The sequence below is a fragment of the Eretmochelys imbricata genome, chromosome 16, assembly GCF_965152235.1.
Source record: "Eretmochelys imbricata isolate rEreImb1 chromosome 16, rEreImb1.hap1, whole genome shotgun sequence".
Classification (NCBI taxonomy): Eukaryota; Metazoa; Chordata; order Testudines; family Cheloniidae; genus Eretmochelys; species Eretmochelys imbricata.
In genome coordinates, this window is record NC_135587.1 from 25574383 (window position 1) to 25593282 (window position 18900).

The window sequence follows — 18900 nt, forward strand, 5'->3', positions numbered from 1 at the left end:
TGTCCACGGTATGCATCCAATGAAGTGAGCTGTAGCTCACGCTCAGATAAATTGGTTAGTCTCTAAGGTGCCACAAGTACTCCTTTTCTTTTTACCTCCCCATAGATGATCTGTGGTGTTTAATCTCTAACTGTTTTAGTCTCTGCTCTTCTCATGCGGTAGTGATCACTGGCTGCTGTACTCAAGGCTACGTGGTGTTTGTAAAGGGCTACGTGGTGTTACCCCAAGGCCCACTGTTCTGTCATTCTGTTCCTAGTTGGATCAAGAGTTAAGTTAACCATGTTCAGACTAGATATCTGAGTATACAGGAGGGATATGGGGTGCCATTTCACAGTGGGTATTTTACATTTGACTTTAATCAGGGTTCTGTGATTACAAATTAAACTGTGTGAAGTTAAAGGAACAGTCAGTTGAAATAATTTAAACAAATAATCCTGTTATACATAATCAGCTAAATTTTATGAAAGCAGAAGGAATATGTGCTGTTTAGACAATGAAAATCAGTGAAACCAGTTTCATTGGAATCTTAGTTCTGAGGTGTGTGGGATGCAAATACTGTTGCTGCTTATGTTGTATAAATGCTTGTTTTTTTAATCAAATCTTTTTAACCTTTAACCAAAGGGCTGATGTCCCTTGTTAAATCTTCATGATTTAAAAGAAGAGTCTAGGTTAATGTGTGTTGTGCTTTCCCATGCCAGATGTCGTGGTTTGGGTCAAAGCCATCTCCCAAAGGCAGTATCCGGCCATCCATCTCGAATCCCAGGACAGCATGGTCTTAAGAGAACTGGAAAATGGGCAATCAGCTTCTAGCCTCTTTTTTTTTTCTGTGAAAAGGACACTTCACACACTAGTTCAGGTGTGTCTTAATCACTGTCATTGCAGTATTTTGTACAAGAATTTTGACAAATTGTTTACAAAGATATACTGTACAAGCAGCATCCTTCACTGCAAATTGAAATTTTCTCTCGGGGGTGGATTCAGGGACTCTGTCTGCTGTGTAACAGCTATCTCCTTATGCTCATAAATCCTGTGTCTTGGCACCAAAGGGTTATATTAATTTCACTAAACATCGGTGGCAGTTCAGGATTTTGACAGTTACATTTGTCATGATGGGGGAATCCCAGCTTCTGTTGTCATGAAATACTAGAGTTCTATAACTCTAGGTACATACAGTAAAGCTTCCCTTTTTCATTGTGCACAGGTGGCAATGAAGGGGGGTTTGCTGGTGGTACTGTGTTCAATTCCTGACAGTTATAAAAGCTTTTTGGAGAACACGAACAAGGGGTATAACCAAAAACAAAGTCTTGCCTTGTTATACTGACCTAACTTGTTAGCATTTGTTCATATCACTGTGTAAATTTTACCGTGCATAGATCCTGGCCTGCGGTCATGAAAACTGCACAGATGACATTTATTTAATTTTCAGAGAGAGAGCACAACTTTATAGTTGTCTGATTTTTACTTTTCTTAAAGAAAAAAATGAATATTTAAAATGGTCTTAATTATAGTACCTAATACTCAATCACCTTTTAAACTAATGTACTGGTCTGTATCATAGGTTGTTAGTGTTGGGAAGAAAGGTAGTAAACCATTTTAAATACTTTTTAAAGCTGAATTTCAGTTTATTGTAAACATAATTAAAAGAAGAGTTCCATAGTTCTTACTGAAAGGAAAAAAAATCTTAGTGATACAAAGGGCAAAGAATATCAGTATAAAACCTTTGGTTTTTTTTTTCTTTACAAGTTTGCTAGCAGCAGACTTTTATAACTAACACCTGCTTCCCTCTAAAGCAGTATTGATTGGTTCTATTTCAGACTTTACATTTACCTTCAACTAAATTTGCTTTGATTTTAAGGTGGTGGGCTTATTAGCTCTTTCCTGTCCTCCTATTCTTTAGTTGGAGCATGTTAGTCCTTTTAATGTAAAGGCAGAATTCAGCTTGTACACAGCAGCTTGTGGCTTGAATACTATGAACTTCCCTGGAGAGGAAGGACAGAGTAAGTCCTGATCTGCCATACAGAGCCGGAGTAGAATTTTGCCCTTAGTTACTAACCACAAACTACATTAAAAATAGGAAGCAGCAATTTGTCTGGCTTTGTTTAAAAAAACTGAAGTATTTATAAAAGCTACATAGAAAATATAGAACTTACACGGGCAGCAAGTTTAGTCATTCTTTGGCAAAAAGGCTCTTGGGTATTGCTGAATAACAGTATTTTTATCAAATACATCTTGTTAAAGAAAATTCAACATATTCTTAAGATAGAATTTTAGACCAAATGTTTCTTGATAAGACATTCATAGTCACTGTAGTATTTTAACCTTACTGAGGGTGTAGGAGTTGGCCTGTGCTAGTAGGAGTAATGTCAAAAGGAGTTTTATAAATCAAGTTACCCTTCCATTGTGGAAGAATAGCAATAAGATTTTCAATAAACAGGCTCTGTCCTTACACCTAAGTAAACACCTTTAATGGCTTTAGCTTCACCTACAGCATTACTCTCAATGGAGGGGCTCAAGGGCTGCAGTTACCACAGTTAACTTACAACATACAAACAAATGTAAAAGCTTTCATATTAGAAAATTTAATGAATCTCAAGGGGCAGAGACTTGCGTCCATTATTCTTGCCTCTCCAAATGGAGCAATGAGGGCTATGCCTGTGTGTACTTAGAACTAAAGCTTTCATTTTACTGTGATTAAAAAAATTACTTTAGGATGAATGGCTCCTTTCCATAAGATATCAAAGAAATTCAAACATTCTCAATTGCAGTAGCGACCCTTGCTAGTGTCTCTTGATGACAGTGGATCTAGGGCAGGTAAATTCCAGTATGGTGATGCCCCTCATACTGTTCTTGTCCACCAGTGACTACCAGCATGCTGCTTAAGGATTTATTTAAAAGCTGGTTTGAGTTGTTCCTTTAATCTGCTGTGGGTTGCTGCTTAACATGAAGGAAAGCAGTCTCCTCAGGTGGTTAGGGGATCAGGGTAAAGGGAACAAGGTGGGCTGTATGCTAGAGAAACTTACAGTATCTGTTGAATAGCATAACTTCAGTTTGATCCTATAGGAATTTAAGGTCCTTAATTTGCCATGAGCTAGTTTTCCTGTGTTGAATTTTCTGTAACTATCACAGCAAGAATAATCTATGGTGTATATATAAAAATAATTAATGTACTACTTCCTTCTATAGAAGCTCCTGGGTATGTATAATCCTTTCTATGAACATTTGCCAGTGGATTTTAATCTATTCCTTTGGTGTTGTAAATATGGATTGTATTATATAACACTATGAAACAACTGAACTAATTTGTGGTGCAATATTTTTGATTAAAACTCTGGACTTCCTTCTAGTCACCTTACTTGGTTAGCTCAATGGTATTCCAGTGTCAATGGACCAGGTAGTTAACATGTAAAGGAGCTAACTGACCTCTGTGGGGGAACTGTTATACTTAACTCATGAACCAAGCCTACTTTCTTATTGAGGGTAAGTGCATACTTTTTCTTCTCCTACCTTCTGTGGCTAGTATTTCTGATGCCCTTCCCTCACTTGATGCATAATGTTAATACATACTGCAGGAGACCAAATTTCACTGATGGGGTGAAGTCCATTTATAAAGCCCCAGTTCAACTGCTGTCCTGTAGTTACAATCAAGTTCCCTTTCATTTGACCTCTGTTACTCTTTCATCCCTCCATGGCTGCTTGATTAAGAGAAGCCATCTTCCAGCAGTCAGGGGTTCTTCTTGAAGCAGTGCAGTAATGCCTTTTCAGAACCTAGAATCCATGAGCAGCCCTTCAATCTCTCATTTTTAAAATTCAGTTACCCTTAAGGTGGGTGGGAGGGGGAGCTCTTTTCACCTAAAAGACAGCATATGCTGCATGGATAATTTACCCTAATGCCTTTGTTCCAGGTGCTTCTAGGTGACAAGTTCCTCCAACCTTAACACCCTGCATCTCAAGTCATAGTCCTCACCAATGCTTGCCATTGGCCTCTAAAGGGACTGGGTTCTCAAAGTTCAATTTTTAATCACACAGCAGGTCCTGTTACTAGGGTAGCATCTTTGCTTGGGAGAGGAAGAGAGATAGCCCATGCAGTACTAGTTCTGAGCTTGTGTCTGCCATAGGTTTTCTTGTAACTCAATGATGCACTGCTGTTTGTTTTTTTTTACCTAAAGCTAAACTACAGTCCCCTTCTTTTGACTGGTGCTATGTTATCCATAGCATTAACACAACATGCCAGGATCTTCTCACACACAGATGACTATACAGCATTGTACATTAAAGATGTGCTGTTAGTTTATTAGCAGGACTCTACTCAGAAAAAGTCCACTTCAAAGGGAGTGAATATACTTCTGCTTACAGGTGAACATATCAGAGCTCATTCAGAAGACAAGCAAGTACTCACCATACTTAAATGCAAGGACACATTTTCCATAATAGCATTAGTTATACATGAAGCTTTGAAGTAGTTCCTTGCTCAGCTGGCATGAGGAGAAACTAAACCCTCAGACACCTTAATACACCATATATTATATTTGGCACTTAACTTAATCCTCTGTTTATACATACAAATTACAGCAGGGCTAGAAAGAAAACATTCAAGTAAACACAGTGAGGCCAAGGTGCAGTTACAGGTGCTCATTCAGTCCATTTAGGAAAAGGTGCTCTAGTTTAAAGCATGTCAGTCAAGGTGGTATATGTGTAAACAAGAGCATGCTGCTATGTGGAGGATCCTACACCAGGAATATTTCAATACTAATTTGCCTTTGAAGCAAGGGCAGTTTGACTCTTACAATTCAAGAGCTTTATTGATGCAGCAGGCACTTTACAAACCAGTAGTCCAGCTAGTCCTCTGATTGTATGTACAAAATCCCCTTTCAAAAACATTTCCCCCACCCAGAAACCAGTCAGAATTCTGTGTCTACTGAAGCCATAGCACCTCTTCTTTTAAATAAGCAATACACACAGGCTCTTAATGACCTCTCCCCTTACCGTAATGGGAGCAGAATTTCTGCCTTCTGCTTTACCTTTAAACAAGGGATTGAATGTCTCAGCTTCTGTATTTGATAGTCAGAAAGCACAGTAATATTTACCCTTTTCCCCCAACCTTTAGAATTAGAAGCATTCCAGAGGTTTCCAAAGTATTTCAGTAGATTGCAATGTCTAGAAAGATGGACCAGCGTCACTTCAGCTAATTCTTTCTTCTGATTCCAAAACTGTTCATCTTGGTTCAAGTTAAGTCTTTTAAATAGTCTTTCTTGCTGTAAGAACTCTTACTATGGAACCTAGTCCACCTACCGCTAGTGCCTGTGAGGGTGGGAAAGGGAGATAGATATTACACACAAGGCATCCCAGACATAACAGCAGATATTAGCTAACATTTCTGTACTTAATTGTAACACTAAGCAGTATATAGTTCACTTCTCCATTTGTTGCTAGAGCTCCTAAAATTCAGACACTATTCACTATTTAAGCATTTACTTCTTATTTTACATTTTCTTGCTCTTAAACCTTTGAAGTCATTGTTTAAAAAAGGCTCTTTAATGAAAAATAGATTTCCTGAAGAGGTGCTGGAATTAACATTACTGTTTGAATAAGTTAATTCTTCTGAAAATGATAGGGTAACAAATCTGCAAATGAACATGAAGCAGAAACAGCAGTTTTCATTTTGTGGAATCTCACTTTCAGACACATTAGAAAGGAAATATGCCCACATGATCAAGTATTAGTGTTACTAAGGAACTGTAACCATTTGGCATTATGCTACTGGTTCAAGAGTTGAACATTCCAATAGTCAGCAGCAACTGCAGCCATTTTTGGAAGACACTCTAAAGTCAAACATTGGGAATGTATTACTAGACAGTTTATCCCAACTTCTTAAGAACAGCATTAATAGAAATAGGAAATTATTTAACCCTAGAAGAACTGTTTAAGATACATTAATCTTTCCCCTAAAGTCTGTGCAGGTACCTTCTGCAGTTGTAATCTTACAGAACAATTTAACTTCTTGGTGATTTGGGGAATAAGTTGTATCAGGACTAGAGTATAACCTATGGCTGACCACCAGAAGAGATGAGCTAATGGTTAGGGTGCTAAACTGGGATTTTTGATCTGGATTCAATTCCCAGATCTGCCCTGACTTCCTTCAGGACCTTAGGCAAATCTTTAGTCTCTATGCCTCGGTTCCCACATCTGTACTATGGGGATAATAATCTCACTCTTCACAAGAGTGTTGATAGGTAGAATAAAGACTGAGGTTCTCAAGTATCTGAGGCAACATGGTTCTGTAAGACAAGCTATTGTATTATATCAGAGCACCCAAGGACACTTGAGGGAGACATTACTGTCAGACAGTAACCTAGTGACATCTTGTAAACCATTCAAATTTAAGGGGATGGTGCAGAAAGACTCTAGCACACAGAACAAAGCTATCACCAGTTCCACTGAAGGTGGTATTAAAACTTTGTATGACATTACCACAACTCCAGAATCTCTATCACCTGCCATAGTTCTGACTGAAAACAAGGTTCTTTTGTTTTTAGTCTAAGTTCAATATCCTGCATACAAACAGTAAACCAAAACGTACCTACATTAGGGTCTAAAATGTAGATATACTAGTGATTAGGAGAAGCAGCTATATACTAAGAGACTAAATTGACAGCTTACAAGTTTATCTGCTAGATGCAATAAAAATGCAACCTATGAAGTATTACAACCTGAGCAGGGAATACTCATGTAAAACATCCTGCTGCTCTTAGGAAGTGCAATGTTATAACTGAGTCCTCTTATCTGAGAGGTGTGGGAGAGTGTGTAATTGCACAAGCTGGGTGTGTAAGAATTCATGTTTTTACCCACTTGCACCCAAGTCACAACTGAGACTTGTTTCTATATCTGTTGCTAAAGCTGGGCAGCTGGCTTTGACACTAATTTAAAAAGGTCCTGAAAGGAAGTGCTAGATCTCAAAGGACTAGACAGATGACTCCTCCTCTCACCATGCACGAGTCACTCTTCATACCAGTAGTGCCATGAAGCGGAATGCGAGCAAAGCTTCAGTTTGGAAACAGTGCCAAGACTACTGTAGTACTGCCTCATTCCTTTCCAAGTCTAGTGATGAGCATGTAAGCTCGTTATGCTTTGCTGCATACGCTGCATGGTGACATTTCCCCAGCCAACGCAGTATGCTGGGTAATTTCATACACCATGGGCCACCAATCCATAATGGCCAGAAACCATCATGTTCATTGGAAACAAAAAACAAGCAGAAATATGTTCCTTGCTGTCAAGAGAACAGTTCTCTCCTCCCACCCCCACATCTGAACTGACATTCTGCAAAGCAAGCAGCAGCTGCAGAAGTCTTCAGTGCAGTTATTAGGTATCCCTACTGTGTTGCCTTTAATGTCTGAACACATCCTTGTGCGGTTGTAGATGTATGCTGAATTTAAAGAAATTTCTTCCTTTAAAAAGACTTTAAGACAGTTGTTCCACACTCAGACCTACACTCAGGAGGGGGGCAGAACAATCACTCCCTACAGACCTCTGCCTGCTCAAACATGCACCCTACTCAGGGTGGCAGGAAGGAAAGTATCAAAACAGTCTATTGGCAGCAAGGCCCTCACCACACCCTCATAGGATCACAGAACAGCCATTCGATAGGGGACCTTTGCCTCAGGATAGTACACATCAGAGCAGTCATTCCACACTTGAACGCTAAGGTAGAATGTGGTCCAAGTAGGAGCTTTTCAGTTGCAAGACTTCACAAGAGTTTCTCTTGCAAGTTAGAATTGTATAACAATCACTGCTCAGTTTTGTACATCCAGTTGCCAATTTATGGGAGTATGACACACGAAAGCTCTGAGGCATGTATTTCTCTAGCACATATCCAGAGGCCTATGCACCTCTGCATATACGCCTGATTGTTTTTTTCTAATCACTTTAATACTTTGAATAATCAACTCTCAGTTTACAAGTTGGTAGATTCTACCAAAGAAAACCACACCACTCTACCCAACTACATCATAATACTTCCACCTTATTCCTCCTTCCATGGACTCCCAACCTTCCTAAATGGCTGCAAGAAAAGATAGACTTTGAAGCCTACTAAAAGTTAATGAATCCAAACTCTGGCAGACCAGTAGGGAAATAAATTCCCAAATAGTGTAGCCCTCAGGGAAAATGCCCTCTCAGACTCCTCCACCAGCACCTCCACTGACTACAATAATATCATACGATTCTGCAAGAGGTACTGTTACATAGAGCATGTAGCCACTCAGAAGATTTTCACCAATGATCCTACTGAACCGTGACTTTCGGCAGCACTGGAAGAGAGGCTTACCTTTTCATGCCACTGAAGTAATATTGCACTGCTATTTTCTGTTGGCTTTTCAAATCCTTTATAAACGTACTTCATTAACAAGTCAATACCATTTCTGTCTAACGAGTTTACTGCCTGTTCTATCTCACTGCTTTTAAAGGATGTGAGGACCTTAAGCACCACTCCCTGGGCCCGTTCCTGCAACGACAAGAGAAATAAAATGACATCAGAACCTACTGCCTCAAAGAGCAGAAATAGCAAAATCTTAACTGTATCCAAAATGCACATGTACTCAAATGACTTCTGCCTAACAGATAACATGCAATGGAACTCACAGCTGGATATAAAAGGCCATGTCAGTCTGTGAACCGTTAGGCTTTAATTTTACCATTTTAAATTTGAGTACTTAGAAGCATTTAAGAACCAACTTCTTTAAACATTAGAAGGATTGAAAAGGGTCAGTCTTTCCTTCTGAGAAGATGATGGGATTTGGTGGGTCAGTGGACCAGACTTGTAAGTATCTTAGCAGCATGTTTCCCCCACTGCTATGCCCTAGCATAAACTTGCTATCCCACTCCATCGAGCCAGGTATGTGCACCAAGGTGGAGAAGCCACATATACTGGATAGCTTCTAATATTCTTCTCCTAGAGTTTGCATGGTAAAGGTCAAGCCACCGAACAGAAGCAGTTACTAATCAAGGGTGTCTAAGTAGAAATATATAGCATATACATTTTACAAGTGGTTCATATACTAGACTATTAACAATCAGCTATTTATATTTTCAGATAAATGTTATTTTAAAGCGTATTAACACTCCATAGCTAGGTCCATAAGGATCAGTGTGTCAGCACTTAAGGTGAACTAACAGTCACACCATTAGAAACCCAAAGACTCCATTTACCTTTATTGCTTGGTTCTTCGTGTTCAAAGGAGAATTCCTTAAAGCTGTGTGGAAAGCTTGGAGCATATCACCTGTGCAGCACAGCAAGTTAAGGACCCAAATTGTTTAGATATTCTTAAAGATTATTAATAAGCATTCTATAAAGGACAGATTAGAGCATTGGATTTTCTAAAACACCTAACTCAAGATAGTGGAATCAGGAAGCAAGGACAAACTGTAGCAACATACCACACCTTTTGATCAAGCTGACATAACCCTCATTTTTAATATAGCTAAGACTATTGTGAATAGCCTTTTGAGTACTCTAAAGATCACCACAATGTGCTTTGTAATACAAAATACATGATTTCTAAAAGATGGTGTAGTAGCAAAGTAGAGTGTCAACTTGTGCACATCAAAAGGAAACTCAGTTCATGGTCAGTAGATCTTTACACTTACCACTGTTTTTAAATACTATACATAATGTACACAATAATGGCTGAGCATCACCATGAACTCGGAGGTATCCCAGCTTGTCACAAAAATTACATTACTGATAAAGAGTACAGTGGATACTGTGTAGACTAGGGATCTCAAACCCAAACCACGAGGGCCACATGAGGACTAGTACATTGGCCTGAGGGCCGCATTACTGACACCTTTTCATATAAAGGTACAGAAGTCCCCGTCCCCCCCGCACATGCACACACACTGCCCCCGGCCCAGCCCCCACTCCACCTCTTCCCCGCTCCCATTCCAACCCCTTCCCCAAATCCCCGCCCCGCCTCCTCCCCTGAGCGCACAGCTCCCCGTCCCTCCTGAAAAGCGCTAAGTGCCACCAAACACCTCTTTGGCAGTGGGAAGCACTTGGAGGTAGGCAGAGGAGCATGGATGCAGCGGCAGGTGAGGGGAGCTTGGCAACCACAGGAAATAACTCCAGGGGGAAGCGGGGAGCTTGGCGGGCATCAGCAAATAACTCTGCGGGCCGGATGTTTGAGACCCCGGTGTAGTCACTGAAATTCCAAAATAGCATTATGGAGTTCAGGGTCCACATAACCTGCACACACACACACACGAGATCCAAAAAAAAGCGTCTTATCCTGTCTTCAATCAGAAAGCGTTCCCAATTCTTTCAAGAGGGGTTTTGCTGTGAAAAGACGTGTAGGATTCCACAGCTCCTAAAGCTAGAATTCACAAAGTAGGTGGGTAACAACTCAGCGTCCAGAAGGAAGACCTGTTAGATTAGCTGTAAAAATATAAACAAGTCCACTGGGGATATCCAGAAGAAAATATCAAATTGGCAAGATGGCTGCTGCATTCACCAGCTTAAACAAGATGTAGTCTTTTAAAAACCAAACTACAACTTCAACTAAAATGTCATTTTCACCTTGCATATGGTTCTGGAGGCTGGAAATCCACCAAACTTACAGACAAATATCTAAATGCCTTTGAAAGCAAATGCCCCAGGAAAATACTAAGTATTAAATGGAATGAATTTATTGCAACTGCCATCACAGTTGAACAACTCCTTATCTCCAAAGTTACCCATAGAAGATGATGAAAATATCGAATGTGTTAAGAATGAAGCCTGAGCATCTGCTATGGACAACTCAAGAAACATGTAAGAGGAGTCAACCAAAAGAATCGCTCCATTGAACAGTATGTAGAGAGAAAATTATGAGATTTAACAACATAGAAGACATGCAAGAAGCAGTCCAAGCTACACAGAGATAGCAGAGTCTTGGTTGTATCCTAAGTGATATCTGAAAGCATGGGAAAGATTCAGATTACACACATCTATTTATGAAAGGGAATGCATGCATATCCCATCTGGGAAACATCCAGTCCTGTCTCCTGCAAATCCTAAGCGTAGCTATAGTTTCTCCTTCTATAGGAGGAGAGTGTGGAAACCTGAGCTTTGCCAATGAAGAGATGTTATCTTTTCTACATAAGTTAAATTGTGGTAATGGAGCAAGGTAGTTTGGGGAATTCTATACTGTATAGTAAGAACAGTCACAAGTATCAGGCAATTAAATATAAACTTAAAAACTTGAATAAAAGATGCCAAAGAAATCAGCACCAGTTTTATGTTTCACAATGATTTTAATTAACTTTGTGATCCCAAGCCCTGAAACTACACAGCAAGAGTAAGATTGTTAAAGCCCAACAGCACAGCAAGAAGGATTGCAAACAAGTGCTCATTCTGCTTCAAGGTCAATTTCCTCTTCACTTATTTTTAAAGCAATTGTTCACATCTGAGTTGACAGGAAATCCTGTGTCAGTTAAACTAAAGCTGACAAGACTTCACTGTTACAGAAACAGAGACCTCCTCATTTACCACAAAACATAAAACTTTGCAAATCAGCAAAGCCTTGCTCTCAGTTACTCAAACTGAGCTATGGAACCATCTAACCTTACAACCCAACATTCTCATTTGCTTAGTTCAAGGGATGCCAAGTAACAAGAATGGCATCCAGGGGAACAAGTTACCTAAAAAGTAACTTGGTATACTGGCAGCTATAACTGGAAAACTCTCAAATCATTTACTATTCATTTCTATTATGCTTATAAATAGAAGTAACAGCAGGATGGTAATGAACTAATCTACTTCCTTAATTAATAGGAGAGCCCCTCTCTGAAATACATGCAAGTCGTTAACTTGTTACCCGCAACTTCATATTGGGATTTAAAAAATAATGCTGCCATAAAATAGTTAATTCAGTCATTCCCAACACTTATTCAGATAGAAACGTGCATCTTGGAGGACTTCATGAATGATCTTATTTGGTGTGGAAGAGCAGCCCAAGTGACAGCTTCCACTCAGGAAGAATTCTGATCAATATAAAGGGATCAGCACATACGGCAACTAGTTACTAATCAAATTATACAAACTTAGAACAGTTATTGGCCTTCTGCCCAATTTAATTTTTACAGTGAAGGAATCTTAACTACATAGTATGGGTACAAGATAGCTCAGAGGATTGGTAATGAGATATAGATTCTGTCACCTTTAGATGACAGACTAGAATCCAGCCCAGGTCAACATCAAGTCTGATGGCTGTTCGGACCAATCTGAAATCATTTGGTGGGGCTTAGTCCAGCCCCCTAATGGAGAAAAGTCCCACATCACAGAAATGACCACATCACCACCTTTTAACAGCTTGAGCAGAGAATCCAAGCAGCAAATGGGGAGAATGAACTTTGTCATCTCCACGTGGTAAAGCGGACACTACTGATATGTATTAGTGATGGGAGCAAACCTGTACCCTTTTTGTGGATGGAAGATATAAACCTCCCAGGCTATCAAGCACTTTACTCTAGGTTACACTGTGAAAAAAGATCTGCACAACTCCAACTGATATTTTCTAAGGTGCACAGACAAACTAAAACTATTTCTCCTGCAGATCCTCCCAGTAAGAGGCTATCCTGCTCCCCTCTCCCCCCCCCCCCCACTTGTTGTAGGCTTCATTTTAAAAATACATTGTGTCAAGGAGCCTCCTTGCTTTCATCTTCTGAACAGGAACCTTAATAAAAGGAATAATCTGGGTTAGGTCCCAGTGTGGCTGGTGGCAGAGTTATTTTAAGCACATTTACATCAGTTTGGCTCAATTAACTCACTTCAAAACACACTGTCCTACTTGAAAAATTATTTCAGAAATGGGATGAGGCAACGGAACATTCTCCTTCTATATAAGGCTCTCTGTCCACTTCTGTCTGCAACCCCTAATTAGGTAACTTAATTTGCTTCCAGTGTTTTTATCAACAATCCAATATAAACTATGAATTACAATCAACTGCTACAAAAATTGAGATCAGATCCCACATAATCCCCTTTCATAAACTGCTAAAAAAATGACAGAATTGTTGGTGTTGTAATATGCACAGCTTAGACCCACAACTATAAATCAGGTTATTTCAGATTTCAGGACCTGGTTAGAATTCCACAGACAGAGATACCAATCTTAATCAAAGTTAAAGCACAGTCTGGGACTTGCTTTCATTTCCCATGTTTGCTGCTTTCTTTTCTTTATCAGCCAAGTGGAGTTTTTTCAATTTTGTCCACTGTATCATATAAAGATAAGCAAAGGAACATGTTTATTTCTTGTAAACAGAAAGTGTGATGAGATTAGAACTCATGAAACTGGACAGCAAAAAGGCAAAGATGAAAAAAGGAGAGATGGGTTAAGATAACATTTTGGGGAGCCAAGTGTTTTTAGCATTTTAATAGATGTTATAAGGGAACTATGTAAATTAGTCACACCTAGGAGCATTAAGGAATACCTCAGAACAGATCAAAAATTATACTTTTAACACATCTCCAATTGTAGGTATTTTCAGTTATGCACAGCTACTTAATCTCACCAAATTTATATTCATGACTAAATTTACAAAGCACTTGGGGACATGTATGTTTCACACTACCTTTTGAAAGAAGAGACCCCACTCCCTTTAAGGCTATAACATCAATAATGCCCACACTGCAACCATGGGCCACATGGTGTTAAAAGACATATGCAATATAAACTGTTGTTAAAGGAGAGATTTTCAACAGTACAAATGGTAGTTAGGCACCCTATACTGATTGAAAGTCAACTGGGAGTTAGATGTTTTTTTGCCAACTGTTCTTTTGAAAATCCCCCTCAAAGTAACTGTAAATCTTCATAACACGATACATGCTCTAATACATGCTTTTCTGAGCAAAGTAATAGCTAACAACGTTGACTTTTAAAGTATCATCCGTGTCACCCGAGTAGGAGCCAGTGAAAGGAATGCCTCAGTTCACACATCAGAGCGACTGTTCCGGGCTTTCTGCGCCCTCGGGCAGACATCGCTGCCTGGATTCAGCTCTCCGTAGGTTCACAGTTTCCTTCCCAAGTATAGCAGAGACCACTTCTGTAAAAATCCGCCCCTGGATCTGTCTGCCCGCCCCTCCACCAGCTTGCTCTCTGCACCCTCGCAGGGCTCGCCTGGGCCGCCGCTGCAAGGAACGGACCCGGGTTGGAGCGCTCCAGCCCGGGCGGGCAGCGGCGAGGCAGGCGCCGCCGCGTCAAGCCCCGACTCCTGCCCTCGCTCCGCGGAGACGGGGGCTCTCCAGGCCCCCGCCTGCAGCAGCCCGGCGCAGGGCCCGCGCCGCTCCCGCGCGGACACCGCCCGCCAAGCCCCCGGCCGCCGCGCCCGCAGAAGAGCCGCCCCCCGGGACGACAGCGGCCCGGCCGGCTCCCAGGACGCGGCCCTGGGGCCTGTGGGCCCGCCCGGCGCGGCTCTCCCCGCCGGCGGGGCCGGGCCCACGACTCCCCGAAGGATATTGCCTCAGCAGCGCCTCCACCTCGGGAGCCGGGTCCGGCTCGGCCGCCGCCGCCGCCTCGTCCGGCTCCTCCACGAACTTGTTCTCGTCGTACTCGTCGATGTCCAGGCGGCGGAAGCGCGAGGAGAGCGTGTTCCGGGCCATGCCGGCGGAGAGGCCGCCGCGCCGCGCCTCGCCTCACAGCCGCGAGCCCCCGCGCGCCGCTTCCGGCAAGGGGCGGAACCGGAAACCCCGCCCGCCGCCGGAGAAGTCGGGGAGGTGCCGGAAGGACAGAGGCGGAGCTTGGCTGTGAGGCGAGACTCGGAGCTGGAGGGCGGGGCTGAGCGGGCGGGGGGGAGGGGGAGGGACTCTGGGGAGGCGGGGCTGAGCGGGCGGGGGGGAGGGGGAGGAACTCTGGGGAGGCGGGGCTGAGCGGGCGAGGGGGAGGGGGAGGGACTCTGGGGAGGCGGGGCTGAGCGGGCGTGGGGGAGGGGGGAGGGACTTTGGGGAGGCGGGGCTGAGCGGGCGAGGGGGCGGGAGAGGGACTCTGGGGAGGCGGGGCTGAGCGGGCGAGGGGGAGGGGGAGGAACTCTGGGGAGGCGGGGCTGAGCGGGCGAGGGGGCGGGAGAGGGACTCTGGGGAGGCGGGGCTGAGCGGGCGAGGGGGCGGGAGAGGGACTCTGGGGAGGCGGGGCTGAGCGGGCGTGGGGGAGGGGGAGGGACTTTGGGGAGGCGGGGCTGAGCGGGCGAGGGGGCGGGAGAGGGACTCTGGGGAGGCGGGGCTGAGCGGGCGAGGGGGAGGGGGAGGGACTCTGGGGAGGCGGGGCTGAGCGGGCGAGGGGGCGGGAGAGGGACTCTGGGGAGGCGGGGCTGAGCGGGCGAGGGGGCGGGAGAGGGACTCTGGGGAGGCGGGGCTGAGCGGGCGTGGGGGAGGGGGAGGGACTTTGGGGAGGCGGGGCTGAGCGGGCGTGGGGGAGGGGGAGGGACTCTGGGGAGGCGGGGCTGAGCGGGCGAGGGGAGGGGCGGGGCTGAGCAGACGTGGGGGCGGGGCTGGGACTCTGAGGAGGGGGGCGGGGAGAGCCAGGGACTCTAGGGAGGGCTGGCCCCCTCTCCAGCTCCATGCAGGGCCTGTCGCAGGGTGGGGCCAGAGGCGGGTTCTGAGTTTTGCCCGGTTCCCGGAGGTTTCATCACATGGCTGTCTCTAATTGCTGGAAGCTCCAGGACAATCCTGGAGGGTTGGCAAGCCTACCCGAAGCAGGTGCTGTTTGCCCCGCCCTGGGAGCTGTGCAGCCCCCAGCACCAGAGCCCTGCCTAAAAACACCTGCAGCTGGGGCAAGCAGGTGCTTGTCCCTGCGGCAGCCCGGAGCGAGGCCTCCCCACAGCTCCTGTAGTTGCCCGTAGTAGAGCAGGGCCCAGAGGCGCGAGGTCAGGGCTTGGCTGGGTACAGCATATTGCACAGCCACAGTCAGCTCCAGCCCTTGCCCTTCTTGTGGTCGGTCGAACGAGAAGTGGGCTAAAAGCTGCTCTAAACAGGTGAGTGCCCTCACTTTGTTCTGAATCAGCAGTTCTCAACTAGGGGCCCAGGGCCCCCTGGGGGGCCATGAGCAGGTTTCAGGGGGTCCACCAAGCAGGGCTGGCATTAGACTCAGGGGCAGAAAGCTGAAGCCACGCTGCCTTCACCCCCGCCCCCGAGGGCGGGAGCTAAAGCCTGAGCAGCTTGGCTTTGCGGCCCGCTGTGGCATGCAGCCCTGAGCAGTTGCCCTGGTTGCTACCCCCTAATGCTGGCCCTGGCTTTTATACACAGAAAAACAGCTGCTGTGGCCCAGGGGGCCGTGGAATTTTCATAGCATGCTGAGGAGGGGCTTGGAAAGAAAAAGGTTGAGACCCCCTGTTCTAAACCATAATAAATCTAGGGCTAGTGTAGCCCAGCCCCTACACATCAGGTCCACATACCAAATACTGTACTTGCATGACAAACTATTTGTACTCCCACCTCCTCTTAAAGTTACGAGACTGGGTTCAACCATCTCATAAGCTGGCATTTCATTTTAAGATGTGGAAGGAGGATGTCTGATTTCCTACAGCTAGAATTATGCATTAAGAAATTACATGCTGTTCCCCATTGCTTAGACTCCCCACCCACCCCACCCTATGTTTCAGTACCAGTAAAGCTCCTCCACACCCTTCCTTTCAAGCATTTCAGTTTGCTTCTCATGACTCCTGAGGAAATTGTGCCAAAAAAATAAAAAATTCTACACACAGTATTTTAAAAAGCTGCAAATTGTATTTGTCAATAAATAAATGTGGAGATTCCACCATGGCAGTGAGGAGCACAGGCCACTGACTACAGAGCTGTGAGATCACCCTGTGTCCCCTCCTCCCCCCGTCCAGCTATGGACTCAACGCAAAAGTTGCACCCAACCCTGACACAGCACAAGGACCAGGCCTGCCCCAGGAACACACTGGGGCCCTGCCCCTCTATGCCAAGCACACTAGATGTAGGCAGGCAGGTTCAGCCCAGCAGGATCCAAGTGTGGAGGGGCTTAGTGTGGGGAGATCCAACTGTGAGGTAATAGGGTTCTGTGGGGGGGTAGTCTGGGTGTGGGCAGCTTGGTGGGGGGTCTTGGTGTGGGGAGGATCTGGATGAACAGGGGTGCAGACATAATGGGACTCTGCGGGGGGGGTCCAGGTGAAGGTGGTCAGGGCTCAGCTGTGGGGGGGTCTGGGTGTGGAGTGATCAGCAGGAGGGGTCCAGATGCTGGCTTAGTGGGGTGGGGATTGGGGGGGGGAGCTAGTCAGGGTGGTCCAGGTGCAGTGAGATTTGATAGGGTGGTGGTTTAAGTGCAGGGGTGGGGGGCTTGTCATGGGGGTCTGGGTGCAGTGGGGCTCCAGATGCAGAGAGTGAGGCTTGTTCAGCTATGGGTTTGGGTTCTGGGTGCAGGGGGTGAGGCTTGGCAGGGTGATCTGGGTATGAGGTGGGTCCAGATGCATGAGGGTTGGGGGGATGGGGGAGCTGTTCCCTGTACACTGACCCCTTCCCCCCCACAGCTGAGGAACAAAGGGGACAGGAAGTGGGGGGATGATGCAGAGCTTCCTGCAACCGGAGAGGTTTCTGGGGGTGGGTCTGACCCAGCGCTGGCTGTTCCTTGCAGGCAAAGAGGAAGTCCCGTCCTCCCCAGCCCGGCCAGGACTAGTAGCTTAGCCTAGCACAGGATAGAAGCCACTGGCTGAGGCAGCCCCAACTGCACCCCGTTATTTATCTCTCCATTGGCTGCTCCTGGTGCCCAAAACAATGCACCTGTGATTTCTCTGCAGGGAAGCAAAGAAATCTGTGGGGGATATGAATTATGTGGTCATGCAATTGTGCAGAATTCCCCCAGGAGTATCAGTTCTTGGGAGAATAAGTTGTCTTTTGGAGCTCTGAGGGAATAGTTAAGTTCATGTCAGTCTAAGGAACATTTATCAATGCAATCAAGATGAATTGTTTTTCCAACATTTTTTCATGCAAACACTTTTTTTGTAATAGAAAAGGCATAGTTGGACACTGCAGGGAAACAAGAGCAGCTACCAGTCAGTACAGTTTTAATCAAGATTTTAAAGCTTTGATTTTAATGCAACTACTGCACTAAAAAAGAACCTGCTGTAAATGAAGTGTATCTACTAGATTAATGGATTGGTTAGTATGATACTACACACAAGTGCTATGACAGTGTGGTGGTACCTAGAATAATCACACCACCACTTCCTTCCACCAAGCTGAGTTTACAGAAATACTGTTAGAGGTTGGGCACTACAAAATTTTGAGAGGTTGCTCTAGGAGCAAAGTTCCATGGTTGAATGGCTGCACCATGCTAGTGGAGTGAATCATTAAAAGGGAAAGATTGTCTAGAGATACCCAAGTGAACTTAGTTGTATTTCCAGCACTATCAGATTTAGCACAACTTCAGATGTAATTGAGGTATAAAGAAATTAAATAAAAACCCCTTCATCTAAAAATGGGGATATTTCCCTACCTTAGAAAGGAACTATGAGACTTGATTCATTAGTCATAGAAAAATGCAACAAAGATTGTGGTAGGGTTAATCCTAGTATGTGCCAAGGTAGATGTCATTTAGCAGAAATGCAGTTTGTCAGAAAAATATTGATTTCCTACTAATTTTTACCTGACAATAAGGATTTGATACAGAGAATCCCTTACTCTGCCAAAATTAGTTTATAACAAGTCACACTCTTTGATTTATTCTCTACCCCAGCCATTAAACTAATGCCTAGAACTACATATTTCAGGGTTGCTTTTCCTCCGTAGTGCTATCAGTGATAATTGACAGGGATGATGCCTCTTGGGGTAGAGTGCTCTTCCCAAAGTTAGGAAGGCAGTAGTTTTAATACTGCTGCTGAACAGCTTGCTCGAGTTTATTTAAAATAAATCAGCAC

The 18900-nt window shown here is 44.4% G+C and overlaps 2 protein-coding genes across 5 annotated transcripts in view; one reads left to right on the top strand and one right to left on the bottom strand.

Annotated features, from left to right (window-relative positions):
• GOLGA1 (golgin A1) overlaps positions 1-4122 on the top strand; it is a 34259-nt gene extending 30137 nt beyond the window's left edge. For all 3 annotated transcript variants that reach the window (XM_077836006.1, XM_077836008.1, XM_077836007.1), the window contains exon 24: positions 699-4122. In XM_077836006.1, the coding sequence (XP_077692132.1) occupies positions 699-779 (81 nt within the window). In that variant the 3' untranslated portion in view covers positions 780-4122. The remainder of the gene's footprint in view (positions 1-698) is intronic.
• A 140-nt stretch (positions 4123-4262) lies between these two features.
• ARPC5L (actin related protein 2/3 complex subunit 5 like) lies at positions 4263-14693 on the bottom strand. Of its 2 annotated transcripts, none has more exons than XM_077836010.1 (4): positions 14489-14693; positions 9205-9276; positions 8324-8500; positions 4263-5298 (listed from the first exon to the last, which is right to left on the bottom strand). In XM_077836010.1, exons 1-4 carry the CDS (start codon positions 14630-14632, stop codon positions 5236-5238), a joined length of 456 nt encoding a protein of 151 aa, XP_077692136.1. In that variant the 5' UTR covers positions 14633-14693; the 3' UTR covers positions 4263-5235. The 2 variants fall into 2 exon arrangements, with proteins under 2 accessions (XP_077692136.1, XP_077692135.1); XM_077836009.1 differs by lacking the exon at positions 14489-14693 and adding an exon at positions 10030-11910 and having other exon boundaries at positions 9205-9275.
• Between the last annotated feature and the right edge of the window lie 4207 nt (positions 14694-18900).